The sequence below is a fragment of the Moschus berezovskii genome, chromosome 3 (assembly GCF_049115385.1).
Source record: "Moschus berezovskii isolate FMDL1 chromosome 3, NW_MosBer_1.0, whole genome shotgun sequence".
Classification (NCBI taxonomy): Eukaryota; Metazoa; Chordata; class Mammalia; order Artiodactyla; family Moschidae; genus Moschus; species Moschus berezovskii.
This window is the reverse complement of record NC_142462.1, coordinates 124027838-124043020: the sequence shown is the minus strand read 5'-3', so window position 1 is coordinate 124043020 and position 15183 is coordinate 124027838. Positions and strand designations below refer to the sequence as shown.

Below are 15183 nucleotides of genomic sequence, written 5' to 3'. Positions count from 1 at the left end.
GGCAAGAATACTGGAGTGGGATGTCCTTTCCTACTCCAGGGGATCTTCCTGGCCCAGGGATCAAACCCACACCTCTTGTGTCTCCTGCATTGGCAGGCGGATTCTTTATCACTAGTGCCCCCGGGAAGCCTAAGATCACTGCCTCATCAAAGAGTAGGTAGATGAGAGACGGGAGTGGGGGGCGAGGGTATACCCCAAGAATGAGAGAGATGTGAACTCAGGCTACTGGATCACATCTCTAATATTCCGTCTAGTCCAAGTTTGTCATTTTGAGAAAACTACAAATTGAGCCCCTCCAGAGGAACGAGACGATGATACTGACAGAGCCTGAATTCACATCACGTGAGTGTAAACGGCTAAGAGAAACCTAATTTCTCCAAAATTAATTGCTGAATGTTGCTATGGTCTTTCTGTATAGAAAACCTTCTGGGCCTAAATACGTTTCTTTTCAGGGTGAAAGTAATCTGGACAAGTGCTTGGTTGTCCACGTTTAGCTGACCTTGTGCTTCGCTAACACGATTCCTGACGGTCTAGTTAAAGCAGGACGATTACAGGTTGACTTGTGTCCCTCTACTCCACGTTCACGTATTGGCCTCCTAACCACCAGTACCCCAGAATACAACCCAATCTGGAAATGGGGTTGCTGTAGTGAGTGAGCGGTCATTCGGGTGGCCCTCATCCAGTAAGGCTGCTATTCTTACAAAAAGGGGACCTGAGGATACAGGGTGATATGAAGAGACACAGGAAGAAAAGGGCCATCTCTAAGCCAAGGAGAGGGGCCTGAACCATCCTCCCCACAGCCCAGAAAAGAACCAACCCTGCTGACCAAGGTTTCTGACTTCCCAGCCTCCAGAGACCCATGAGACGACAAATCGCTGTCATTGGAGCGTGCCAGTTTATGGTACTTTATTACAGCAGCCCTACCAACCCAGCTGAAGAATGTTGCACTTTAATGTGCAGAAACATTCCCGAGCTTCTTTCCAGATGCATATTCTGATTAAGTACATCTGGGGTCAGGCCTGGCATTCAGGGGGCTGACATGCTTCTAGGGGCTCCAAGTGCTACTCGTCCTCAGACCACAGTCTGAGTCGGAAGGGTCTAGCGGGCACTACACGAAATGACAATCCTCCTAGCATGTTAGAAAAAACATCGTGATAGGTGACTGATAAACTAATCTGCAAACAGTTATTAACTTGTCTAAACTGTTAAATTATGGCCATGGCGGGGAGGGGGGTGAACTTGCCTAAATCCAACCTTAAATAAAACCCACTTTTCAGGCTGGTCCGAAGGTAGTGAGTTATCTCAATTGATTGTTCACAGTCAGTTACAGATCGAACTCCTCGTTCTACTCTTCCCCCCCTTCTCACTACTGCACTTGACTAGTCTAAAAAAAAAAAAAAAAACCCCACTTTTCTAAATAAGTCTTGGATCAAAGGGAAATAAACTGCAAATTATTTAGGAAGGAGTGCTATGACAAACCTAGACAGCGTATTAAAAAAGCAGACATATCACTTTGCCGACAAAGGTCCATCTAGTCAAAGCTATGGTTTTTTCAGTAACCATGTACAGATGGGAGAACTGGACCATAAAGACGGCTGAGTGCCGAAGAATTGATGCTTTTTAAACTGGTGCTGGAGAAGATTCTTGAGAGTCTCTTGGACTGCAAGGAGATCAAATCAGTCAATCCTAAAGGAAATCAACCCTGAATATTATTAGAAGGACTGATGCTGAAGCTGAGGCTCCAATACTTTGGCCACTTGATGCCAAGAGCTGACTCACTGGAAACGATGCTGAGAAAGACTGAAGGCAAAAGGAGAAGGGGGCAGCACAGGATGAGATGGTTGGATAGCGTCACTGACTCAGTGGACATGAATTTGAGCAAACTCTGGGGGATAGTGAGGGAAGCCTGGTGTGCTGCAGTCCATGGGGTTGCAAAGAGTTGAACACGACTTAGTGACCGAACAACAGCAACAATTTAGAGGTTAGTAAACCTGAAAACACAGCATGTTAAAACCTAATGTATAGGGCTTCCCCAGTGACTCAGTGGTGAAGAAGCTGCCGGCCGTTGCAGGAGACATGGTTTTGATCCACGGTCTGGGATGATCCCGCATGCTGGGGAGCGACAAAACCCATGTGCCTCAACTACTGGACCTGTGCTCTAGAGCCTGCAAGCTGCAACCACTGGAGGCTGAGCACGTAGAGCCCACGCTTTGCAACAAGAGAAGCCCCCACAGTGAGCAGCTCATCCTCCACGACTAGAGAGGAGCCCCCGTTCACCACAGCTAGGGAAGGCACACGCAGCAACAAAGACCCAGGACAGCCGAATAGGAATTTTGAAATAAAGAACTGTTTTTAAAAAAACCCTAATGTATATAGCCAAATCCTAATCAGAATAAAATGAATACTTACAAACGTATTATCATCATCTAAGGAAGAGATGAAATAAACTATTTTAATTTTATAGAAGGGCAAAAAGATCATAAAAATACATCAAAAGAAAGAAGAAACAACCCCATAAAGGCAACTAGAAACTAATGAGTTAGAAGACAAAAAAAGTAAAATTGATAAATCAAAGCAAAAGTTAGTTTTCTGAAAGATGATTGATATAAATCCATTTCTACCAAGGTTTGAAACTGAGAAGAAAAATGTACAACAATAAGAATGAGAATAAAGGCAAGGTACCAGAAAAGGTGAAAGAGAATTACGAAAACAGGATGTGTGACTTTAAGCCAATAGATTTGAAAGTAGATGAAGTAGATTTTTATTAAAATAAATAGTTCTGAATAGACCTTAGAAATAGAAAGCCTGAGCAGAACAATCAATAACCTTAGAAAAAACTAAACTTTTTCCATGTCTGACACCAGAAAATGGACCAGTGATTCATAATTACCAGACAAGTTCTATTTCAAAATAAGAAATACATAATGATATTATTTCATTGATTTTAGAGCATAGAGAAAACATACAAATTTATTTTATGGAACTAGAATAAATTTGATATAAAAATCTGATGACAGTAACTCAAAGAAGAAAAACAAAGCAGAGTTTCTTAAACATGAGTCTTGAATACGCTCAGAAGAAAAAAAACTGTATAAAATTCTAAACAAAATTTTTGAATTTCAGCAAAATCAAATGCAGTAATATATAAAAAGGATAAGGCATCATGACCAAGTAGGGGATATCCCATAAATGTAACCTCTGTTTAACATTAGAAAATCAATATAATTTATCATCTTTACAAGCTAAAGATACACACATCTTAGAGCACAGAAAAGGATGTGACAAAATCCAATATCCATCTGATGAAAAACTCTCAACAAACTAGGAATAGAAAAGAATTTCTGCCACCTGAAAAAGAACATCTATGAGAAGCCTAAAGATAACATCATACTTATTGGTGAAAAATGGAGTGTTAAGATCAAGAACACAGCAAGGTTGTCTAATATCACCCCTTCTATTCAACACTGTACTAGAGATTTTAGCGAGTGTGATAAGTTAAGACAAAGAAAAGCACCCAGATTGGAAAGGAAGAAGTAAAAGTACAGATGTCATGATCATCTTCAGAGAAAATTCAATGAACAAATTTTTGTGATCCTGGGCTAAGCAGAAACAAATTATAAAAAATATTGAACTCCATTAAAACTAAAAACTTTTGTTTTTCAAAAGGCACTAACTACTGAAAGAATGAAAAAACAAACCATGGACTAGGAGAAAATATTTGTAATTATATGTATGATAAAGATCTTACACCTAAATATATAAAAATTTCCCAAAACTCAATAATAAGAAAAGAAATAACCCAATTTCAAAACAGGCAAAATATTTGAAGTTTAAATTTAAAATGGGCAAAATATAAAGAAGATACACAGATAGCAAGTAAACACATAAATAGATGCACAGTATCATCAGATATCAGGAAAATGCAAGTTGAACCTCAGTGAAATCCCACTACATACTCATTCGAATGGCCAAAATTAAAAAGACTGTTCAAGACGGGCGTGGAGATGCTTCTGAAAGTAACATCATGATGGCTGTCCAAGGAGAACCCCAAGTTCAGTTCAAACTTGTTTTGGTTGGTGATGGTGGTACTGGAAAAACTACATTCGTGAAGTGTCATCTGACTGGTGAGTTTGAGAAGAAGTATGTAGCTACCTTGGGTGTTGAGGTCCATCCTCTTGTGTTCCATGCCAACAGAGGACCTATTAAGTTCAATGTATGGGATACAGCTGGTCAGGAGAAATTTGGTGGACTGAGAGATGGCTGTTATATACAAGCTCAGTGTGCCATTATAATGTTTGACGTAACTTCAAGAGTTACTTGCAAGAATGTGCCTAACTGGCATGGAGATCTGGTACGAGTTTGTGAGAACATCCCGATTGTGTTGTGTGGCAACAAAGTGGATGTTAAGGACAGAAAGGTTAAGGCAAAGTCAATTGTCTTCCACTGAAAGAAGAATCTTCAGTACTATGACATTTCTGCCAAAAGTAACTACAACTTTGAAAAGCCCTTCCTCTGGCTTGCTAGAAAACTGATTGGAGACCCTAACTTGGAGTGTGTCGCCATGCCTGCTCTTGTCCCACCAGAGGTGGTCATGGACCCAGCCTTGGCAGCACAGTACAAGCATGATTTAGAGGCTGCTCAGACAGCTGCTCTCCCGGATGAAGATGATGACCTGTGAGAAAGTGAAGCTGGGGCCCAGCGTCAGAAGTCTAGTTTTATAGGCAACTGTCCTGTGACGTCAGTGGTGCAGCGTGTTTGCCACTTTATTATATAGCTAAACAGAACACGTACTTAATCTTTGGGTGCTGAAGGGGATGGATGGGCTTTGGAGTGAATGTGGCAGTTTAAAAAAAAATACCTTCGTTTTCTGGACCTGCATATTTAGGTGTTTTGGAACACAGTTGTTTCCTCCTTGAGTTTCAAATATAAGACTGCTATAGTCATGACAATACTGAAAGGTGGAATCTTGTTACTCTCATTCCCATTCCTTTTCGTTTAGAAACAGGCTAAAGTTGTATTTCAAATATCTAAAACAAAAAAAGACTTCACACCAAGAGCTGGCAAAAAGGTGGAGGAACTGGAAACTTCATAGATTGCTACAGTAATCAAAACAGTATGGTATTGGCATAAAAAACAGACGAACACATAGATCAATGGAACAGAGTAGAAAGTCCAGAAATAAACCCACACATATAGTCAATTAACTTACATTACAATGAGCTCAAACAAATGAGCCAAGAATATAAAATGCGGAAAAAAGTCTCTTCAATAATTGGAAAAACTGAACAGTCACATGCAAAGAAGGAAGTTGGATCTCTATCTTATACTCTACCCTCAAGTTAATTAGAAATGAATCAAATGAATATAAGACCTAAAACTTAATCTCCTAGAAGAAAAGATAGGCAGTAAGGTCTTTGACATCAGTCTTGAATTTTTCAGGATGTGGTAACAAAAGCAAAAATAAACAAGTGGGACTATATCAAACCAAAAAGCTTCTGCACAGCAAAGGAAACCTTCAAGAAAACAAAAAGGCAACCTACTGAACAGGAGATATATGCAAATCATATATCTCATAAGGTGTTAATATCTAACATATGTAAAGAAGTCATACAACTTAATAGTGAAAAAACAAACAAACCAATCAGATTTAAAAATAGAGGATCAAAGGAGACATTTTTTTTTTCCAAAGAAGACATACAGTTGGGCAACAGGCACATGAAAAGATGCTCAACATCACAAATCATCAGGAAAACGTAAATCAAAACCACAGTGACATACCACTTCACACCTGTCTGAAAGGCTCTTATCCAACAGCCAATAAGTAACAAGTGTTGGGGGGATGTGGAGAAAAGGGAATCCTTGTGTGCCATTGGTGGAAATGTAAATTGGTGCAACTACTATAGAAAACCAGTATTGGAAGTTCCTCAAAAAATTAAAAATAGAACTTCCATATGAGCCAGAAATTTCTCTTCTGGGTATTTATCTGAAGAAAATAAAAGCACTAACTCAAAAAGATATATGCACCCCACCATGTTCATTACAGCATTATTTACAAGAGCCAAGACATGGAATCAACCTGAGTGTTTATGAGTGGTGAATGGATAAAGAAAATATGCTTTATATCTATACATCTACATCTATCTATAAAATTCATCCCTTAAAAAGGAGGAAATCTTGCCATTTGCAATGACATGAATGGATCTTGAGGGCATTGTGCTAAGTGAAACAAGTGGGAGAAAGACAAATACCACATGATCTCACACACGCGTAGAATCTAGAACAAAGGCAAAAGCAACCAATATAATATTGTAAAGTAATTAGCCTCCAATAAAAAAAGTAAAATAAAACAAAGGAACAAAAACCAATACCCCTCCCCCCAAAAACAAGTGCACAGATATAAAGAACAGACTGGTGGTTGCCAGAGGTAGGTGAAGGAGCTAAGAAAGGTACAAAATTCCAGTTGTAAAATAAATGTCATGGGGATGGAAGGTACAATATGGCAACTGTAGCTGAAAACACTGTATCGCATATTTGAAAGTTACTAGGAAAGAGGATCTTAAAAGTTCTCATCACAAGGAAAAAGAAAATTGTATCTATGTATGGTGCTCCTGTGCTGGGTTCAGTCCCTTCAGTCCGGTCTGACACTTTTCGACTCTATGGACTGTAACCCACCAGGCTCCTCTGTCCATGGAATTTTCCAGGCAAGAGTACTGGAGTCGTTTGCCATGCCTTTCTCCAGGGGATCTTCCTGGCCCAGGGATCAAACCAGTGTCTCCTGCATTGCAGGTAGATTCTTTACCACTGAGCCACTGGGGAAGCCCCTGTGTGTGGTGATCAGTGTTACTTAGACTTACTGTGATGATCATTTTGTGATATATACAAATATCAAATCACTATGTTATATATCTGAAACAAATATGTAACATGTAAAAAAAATAGTATCAGAGGGAACATACATGACATTCCTGGTATCTGGCACGCTTCTGTAGTGGCCCAAGTTTTTACTGATAATGGGATTAAATCCATATGTTGAATATCCATGAACAAGTTCTGGGACTGAATAGTTAAAATTCTCACCTGAAAGAAAAGGGGTTAAGTCACATAAGTATAGGTTTGCCACCGTCATGTTGATAAAGGGCAATAACAAAGATATCCTGAATTCACTCCTTTTATAACATGTCAGAGTAGTTTTTGTGGAACCTACACTATGCCCAGCTGACAAGGTTAAAATCAAACGATTCACACACACCAAAGCAGAGCCCGTAGCAAAGCCTGAACAGTGAGTTACCCTCTCCAGAGAAGTGTGTGCTCAGCCTCCTAGGTCACATCGCGATTCACAGCTGTCCTGGGAAGCTATATTGACTGAGGGGTTTAGGGAAGGTGAGAGCTAAAGTCCCTCCTCCAAAACTCTGTTTGAGAGAATACTCCAAGATGACCGAGGTCAGCTGACATCATCGTGCAGCAGTGTTAGTCACTCGGTCGAGTCTGACTTTGTGACCCCGTGGACTGCAGCCCACCAGGCTGCTCTGTCCATGGAATTCTCCAGGCAAGAATACTGGAGTGGGATGCCACTGCCTTCTCCAGGGGACCTTCCCGACACAGGGAGTTAACCTGGGTCTCCCCCAGTGCAGGCAGGCTCTTTACCAACTGAGTCACCAGGGAAGCCCATTAGTCATAACAACACATAAAGTTGGCATAAAGTGAAGAAAGTGAAGTCGCTCAGTCGAGTCTGACTCTGCAACCCCGTGGACTGCAGCCCGCCAGGCGTCTCCATTCATGGAATTTTCTAGGCAAGAGTACTGGAGTGGGTTGCCATTTCCTTTTCCAGGGGAATTCCCCATTAAAACATAAAAACACACACAAAAAAAGATTAAAAACTCTTAGATGGTAATAAAAACAAAAATGAAACCATAAAAGATAAATAAGATGAACTAAAATGGTTAAAAGTGGAAGAATGGTCAAAGAACACAGGAGTCAAAATATTTTTTAAAGTATAGAATTCACTGGAAGGACAACCCAGAAAGCCATTTTATACTTACGATAAGTTACAATGAAGATTTAATAGTCATGAGCTTGTAGACATCAAATAATGCTGCAACAAAATACTTAGAGAAAAAAATTTAAAGATATCAATATCAGTTCAGTTCAGTCGCTCAGTCGTGTCCGACTCTCTGCGACCCCATGAACCACAGCATGCCAGGCCTCCCTGTCCATCATCAACTCCCGGAATTCACTCAAACTCATGTCCATCGAGTCGGTGATGCCATCCAGCCATCTCATTCTCTGTCGTCCCTGTCTCCTCCCACCCCCAATCCCTCCCAGCATCAGACTCTACTGCCACAAATAAACAGAAACGGAATTCTTTAAGAACAACTGCGAATCAGAGAAAAAGTCAGAAACTTGAATAATGTAATTAGTTAAGTTTCCTTAGTAGATTTATATTGTGCTCTGTTTATGGGAGAATGAACTGTCTTTTCTATTGCCTGAGGAATGTTTTCCAAAACTGATATAAACTCTATGTCGCTTATAAAGCCGGTTCCCATCAAAAAGCAGTGACTCCATTTCTTTTAGGTCGTCTTTCTTACACCTAAAAATATCCTTGGCATGACACAGCAGATAAGCACAGGGGTTCTCTGAAAGATGGAGTTAAGAGGGCAGATTGGCTAGGGGTCTCAGGACGGGAGGAAGGACACAGTGGGCTCCTGATTTCTTTGTTGCCTCCCCCGTAAATCCCAGACTTCAGTTCAGTTCAGTCGCTCAGTTGTGTCCTACTCTTTGCGACCCCATGGACTGCAGCACGCCAGGCCTCCCCGTCCATCGCCAACTCCCAGAGTTTATTCAAACTCATGTCCATTGAGTTGGTGATGCCAGCCAACCATCTCATCCTCTGTCATCCCCTTCTCAGACAGGGTGCTGTCAAAGCCTGCAAGCGGAACCACTAATAGGCGCAGATAAAACAAGCTCCCAGATAAGCCTGTTCCACCTAGCCACAGGGTCAGGAAAGGGGACAAACAAAATCACAGAAAACTTGGCAGCTGCCACTCTAGTCCAACCAGCACCAACGGGAGAACCACAGCGCCCCCTGTGGCTCCCAGTAATACAAATGCGTGCTCAGTTGCTCAATAGTATCCAACTCTCTTCGACCCCATGGACTGCAGCCCACCAGGCTCTTCTGTCCGTGGAATTTCCAGGCAAGAATACTGGAGTGTGTTGCCATTTCCTTCTCCAGGGAATAATACATAATGATCCTAAATAGAAGCATGCCAAAAACCAGCTGCAAAATACATGAAACAAAGCCCAACAGAGTTGAAAGTAGAAACAGACAAACCCAAAATTATAATCGGGGTCTTCAACACCCACTCTTAACAACTGTCAGAACTACCAGCCAAACACTCAGCAAGGATACAGAAGAACTGAACAATACAATCAACCAAGAGTCGGACACGACTGAGCGACTGAACTGAACTGAACTGAACTGGATCTAATTGAGATTTTATATATATATGAAGCACTTCACCTAACAATATCAGAATACAATTTTTTTTCAAGTATCCATGGAGCATTCACCAAGACAGACCATATCCTGGATCATAAAATAAACCTCAAAGAAACCTAAAAGAATTGAAATCAGGCTCTCCTCCTCACTAGGGAGTAGTACATTTTGCTTCTGGAATACGTGCTGTGTTCAGTCATGTCCGACCCTTTGTGACCCCATGGACTGTAGCCCATGAGGCTCCTCTGTCCTTGTAATTTTTGAGGCAAGAGGCCTGGAGTGCATTGCTATTTCCTACTCCAGGGGATCTTCCTGACCCAGGGATTGAACCCACGTCTCTTGTGTCTCCTGTTTTGGCAGACGAATTCCTTCCCACTGTGCCACCTGGCTTACTGAATAAAAGGCACCTTTTATTTTATAATGTTTCTTGAGTAAAACCCTTCAAAAGAGAATAAAAATGTACAACATGGTGACTACAGTTACCATACTGTATTATATACTGTATTTCCCACGTGAAAGTTGCTAAGAGAGTAGACCTTAAAAACTATCATCACACAAAAAATTTTAACTATGTGTGATGATGGGTGTTAATGAAATTTATTGTGATAATTAAGTTATGACCAACTTAGACAGCATATTAAAAAACAGAGACATTACTTTGCCAACAAAAGTACATCTAGTCAAGGCTATGGTTTTTCCAGTGGTCATGTATGGATGTAAGAGTTGGACTATAAAGAAAGCTGAGCGCCGAAGAATTGATGCTTTTGAACTGTGGTGTTGGAGAAGGCTCTTGAGAGTCCCTTGGACTGCAAGGAGATCCAACCAGTCCATCCTAAGGGCGATCAGTCCTGGATGTTCATAGGAAGGACTGATGTTGAAACTGAAACTCCAATACTTTGACCACCTGATGCGAAGAGCTGACTCATTGGAAAAGACCCTGATGCTGGGAAAGATTGAGGGCAGGAGGAGAAGGGGATGACAGAGGATGAGATGGTTGAATGGCATCATCAACTCGATGCACATGGGTTTGGGTGGACTCCAGGAGTTGGTGATGGACAGGGAGGCCTGGCATGCTGCAGTCCATGGGGTGGCAAAGAGTCAGACACGACTGGGCGACTGAACTGAACTGTTTTGCAATACATGCGTGCATACGTTCCTGCTCAGTCCCTTCAGTCCTGTCTAATCTTTGCAACCCTATGGACTGTATGTAGCCCACCAGGCTCCTCTGTCCGTGGGATTCTCCAGGTAAGAATACTGGAGTAGGTTTCATGACCTCCTCCAGGAGATCTTCCCAACTCAGGGACAGAACCCACCTCTCCTGCATTGCAGGTGGATTTGTCACTGCTAAACCCCTGGGGAAGCGCTTGTAATATATACATATATAAAATCATTGTAGTACACCTAAAACAAGCACAATGTTATACACCAATTACATCTCAATTTTAAAAAGAATGAAAAGAGAAGGCACAGACTTGTGCAAAATATTTGCAACTCACGTATCAAAGGATTTGAAACTAGAATATATTTTTAAAATCTTAGAAATCAGAAGACAAACATCCCAATTTAAAAATGGACAGGGGCTTCCCTGGTGGTTCAGTGGTAAAGAATCTGCCTGCCAACGCAGGAGACACAGGTTTGATTCCTGATCTGGGAAGATACCACATGCCTCCAAGCAACTAAGCCCAAGTGCCAAAACTATTGAAGTCCTAGCTCCTAGAGCCCGTGCTCTGAAATGAGAGAAGCCCACACACCACAACTCAACAGTAATCCCCACTCGCCTCAACTAGAGAAAAGCCCACGCAGCAGCAAAGACCCAGCAGGGCCATAAAGAAATAAAAAGATGGACAAGAGACTTGGAGAAACACCTTATAGAAGAAGGCAGATGTGTAACCAGTAAGCCCAAGAAAAAGTGCTCAAAAATCCTTAGTCATAGGAAAATGCAAATTAAGGCTACACTGATACCTACCATTTCTCACCTATCATAATGGCTAAAATCTAAATATCTGACCATGTCAGGTGTTGACCAATCTGGAGAAGATGAATCTTCCTCCACTGCTGAAGGGAACAGAAAATGGCACCCTTACTTTCAAACACAGTTTGTAATTTTCTTTAAAGTTGAGCATTTTGTTGTGGTTCAGTTGCCAAGTCACATACGATTCTTTGCAACCCCATAGACTGCAGCAGCCAGGCTTCCCTGTCCTTCATTATCTCCCAGAGCTTGCTCAAACTCATGTCCATCGAGTCAGTGATGCCATCCAACTATCTCATCCTCTGTCGTCCCCTTCTCTTCCTGCCTTCAGTCTTTCCCAACATCAGGGTCTTTTCCAGTGAGTCAGTCCTTTACATCAGGTGGCCGAAGTATTGGAGTTCTACCTTCAGCATCAGTTTTTCCAATGACTATTCAGGACTGATTTCTTTTAGGATAGACTGGTTTGATCTCCTTGCAGTCCAAGGGACTCTCAAGAGTCTTCTCCAGCATCACAGTTTGAAAGTATCAATTCTTTGGCACCCAGCCTTCTTTATGGTCCAACTCTGACATCTGTACGTGACTACTGGAAAAAGCATAGCTTTGACTAGATGGACCTTCTTTGGCAAATTGATGTCTCTGATTTTTAATACACTGTCCAGGTTTGTCATAGTTTTTCTTCCAAGGAGCAAGTGTCTTTTAATTTCATGACTGTAGTCAACTGTCCACACTGATTTTGGAGTTCAAGAAAACAAAATCTGTCACTGCTTCTAATTTTCCCCCTTCTCTTTGCCATGAAGTGGATGGGACCAGATACCATGATCTTAGGTTTTTGAATGTTGAGTTTTAAGCCAGCTTTTTCATTCTCCTCTTTCACCCTCATCAAGAGGCCCTTTAGTTCCTCTTTGCTTTCTGTCATTAGAGTGGTATCATCAGGATATCTGAGGTTGTTAATATTTCTCCTGGCAATCTTGATTACAGCTATGAGTCATCCAGACCAGCATTTCTCATGATGTACTCTGCATATAAGTTAAATAAGTAGGGTGACAATATACAGCCTTGACATACTCCTTTCACAATTTTGAACCAGTCCATTGTTCCGTGTCCAGTCCTAACTGTTGCTTCTTGACTTGCATACACGTTTCTCAAGAGACAGTTAAGGTAGTCTGATATTCCATCCCTTTAAGAATTTTCCACAGTTTCTTGTGATCCATACAATCAAAGTCTTTAATATAGTCTATGAAGCATAAGTTTCTCTGAAATTCCCTTGCTTTCTCTATGATCCAGTGGATGACAGGGGTTCAGATTATAACAGACCTGGAGCTGACTGTGGTTCAGATCATGAGCTCCTTATTGCAAAGTTCAGGCTTAAGTTGAAGAAAGTAGGGAAAACCACTAGGCCATTCAGGTATGATCTAAATCAAATCCCTTGTAATTATCGTGGAAGTGACAAATAGATTCAAGGGATTAGATATGGTAGAGTGCCTAAAGAACTATGGACTGAGGTTTGTAACACTGTACAGGAAGTGTACATCCCAAAGAAATGCAAGAAGGCAAAGCGGTTGTCTGAGGAGGCTTTATAAGTTTAATTGAGAAAATAAGAGAAGTGAAAGGCAAGGGAGACAAGAAAAGATATACCCAACCGAAAGCAGAGTTCCAGAAAAGAGCAAGGAGAGATAAGAAAGTCTTCTTAAGTGAACACTGCAAAGAAATAGAGAACAATAGAATGGGAAAGACTAGAGATCTCTTCAAGAAAATTGGAGATACCAAGGGAACATTTCATGCAAATATGGGCACAATAAAGGACAGAAATGCTAAGGACCTGACTGAAGCAGAAGAGATTAAGAAGAGGTGGCAAGAATACACAGAAAAACTATGCAAAAAAGGTCTTAAAGATCTGGACCACCACTATCCTGTGGTCACTCACCCAGAGCAAGACATCCTGAAGTGTGAAGTCAACTGGGCATTAGGAAGCATCACTACGAACAAAGCTAGTGGAGGTGATGGAATTCAAGTTGAACTATTTCAAATCCTAAAAGATGATGCTGTGAAAGCGCTGCACTCAATTTGTCAGCAAATTTGGAAAACTCAGCTGTGTTCACAGGACTGGAAAAGGTCAGTTTTCATTCCAATCCCAAAGAAGGGCAATGCCAAAGAATGTTCAAACTACTATATAATTGCCCTTACTTCACGTGCTAGCAAGGTAATGCTCAAAATCCTTCAAGCTAGGCTTCAACAGTATGTGAACTGAGAACTTCCAGATGTATAAGCCGGATTTAGAAAAAGTTAAGCACACAGCTTCCATATGAACCATCCATCCTACACCGAGGTATTTACCTAAGAGAAACAGAATATTTTTATACAAAGACTTATATGTGACTATTCATAGTGGCACTGCAATTCATTCTAAAATAGCTACAAATACACTTCAAATACAAGCTATACTTTGCTTAAAGAAAATGAGGAAGATATCCAGGGAGGAGGAAGAATGGGGGTGAAGTTTTTACTGTACCTATTAAAATTTGTTTCTTAGAAACACAGAAAGCTATCTGAAGCAAATATAGCAAATTACTTTAAAATTCTCACATTTATGAGAATACATACAAATGCATACAAGCCTGTTTGTGTTATTTTCTCTCTGTGGGTATATATATATGAACATATGTGAAATACTTTGTAATTTAAAATTGCATCGCTCTAAAATGGTCAGTCTCTTCCTCTTCCCAATATTCAATTTATGGTATATTTCCCCCTTACATGGCTAACAGAGGAAATCAAAATACGTACCTAATCTGAACAATGACTTCAGTTCTGTAGGCTCATGGTCACTGGGCCTTTTCACTCTTACGTTGTAAGCTCTCGGTATGTGCACTGACTCCTGTTTACTTTGCAGTTTTTCTCCAAGGGACCAAATTAATGGATTTCCTTTCTCCTGGATCTTCTCTTGCTTCTTCACATGATTGTAGTGAAGATAAATACTCAAGACGGCTATCCAGATGCCGAAGGTCAAGGAGGCACAGAGTAAACACTGAATTATAACATTTCTCATTTTTGGAGGTCCATCTTAATATTTCCTAAACCAGAAGGATTTATGAGAAGCTGTATTAGATATTTTGATGGTTTGGAGATCATCTATTTGGCTTAAATTCAATTTACAGTGTTTTTAAAACAGGATCATTTTGACATCAGTGCTTATCTCATACTTTGATAAGATAAAGTGTACCCTTAGGAAAAAAAAACCCTTAAAACTCCATATTCATAAGATTTCTGCTGGGTTGTAGTTGTGCCATGCAGGATCTCCATGCCGAGTGTGGGCTCTTAGTAACAGCATGTGAGATCTAGTTCCCTGACCAGGGATCAAACCCAGGCGCCCTGCATTGGGAGTGCAGATCCCCAGGGAAGTCCCCTCATAAGATTTCTTAAAGTCAAAATGTATAACATGCGTATAAAACATATAATATCATTTAAAGTCATTGACCCAAACTCCTGAGATAAAACTAAAGGAAAAAATGTGAAAGAAGGGTTTTTCATCCCTACACATGCTCAGCCCACGTAGGAGTGATAGCATAGGTCTCTGTTTTAAAAAAGTAGGTGTGACACTAGTCAAACTGTTGCTGCTGCTGCTTCGTCGCTTAGTCTGTGCGACCCCATGGACTGTCGCCCACCAGGCTCCTCTGTCCATGGGGATTCTCCAGGCAAGGATACTGGAATGGGTTGCCATGCC

At 40.9% G+C, this 15183-nt stretch overlaps 1 protein-coding gene and 1 pseudogene across 2 annotated transcripts in view; one reads left to right on the top strand and one right to left on the bottom strand.

The window, feature by feature from the left end:
* Window positions 1–14508, bottom strand: part of GALNTL5 (polypeptide N-acetylgalactosaminyltransferase like 5) — a 54374-nt gene extending 39866 nt beyond the window's left edge. For both annotated transcript variants that reach the window (XM_055420337.1, XM_088832932.1), the window contains exons 1-2: window positions 14247–14508; window positions 6957–7077 (exon numbers count right to left, since the gene is read on the bottom strand). In XM_055420337.1, coding sequence (XP_055276312.1) covers window positions 6957–7077; window positions 14247–14508 — 383 coding nt within the window. The remainder of the gene's footprint in view (window positions 1–6956; window positions 7078–14246) is intronic.
* Window positions 4022–4678, top strand: LOC129552178 (GTP-binding nuclear protein Ran-like; annotated as a pseudogene).
* Window positions 14509–15183: the final 675 nt, after the last annotated feature.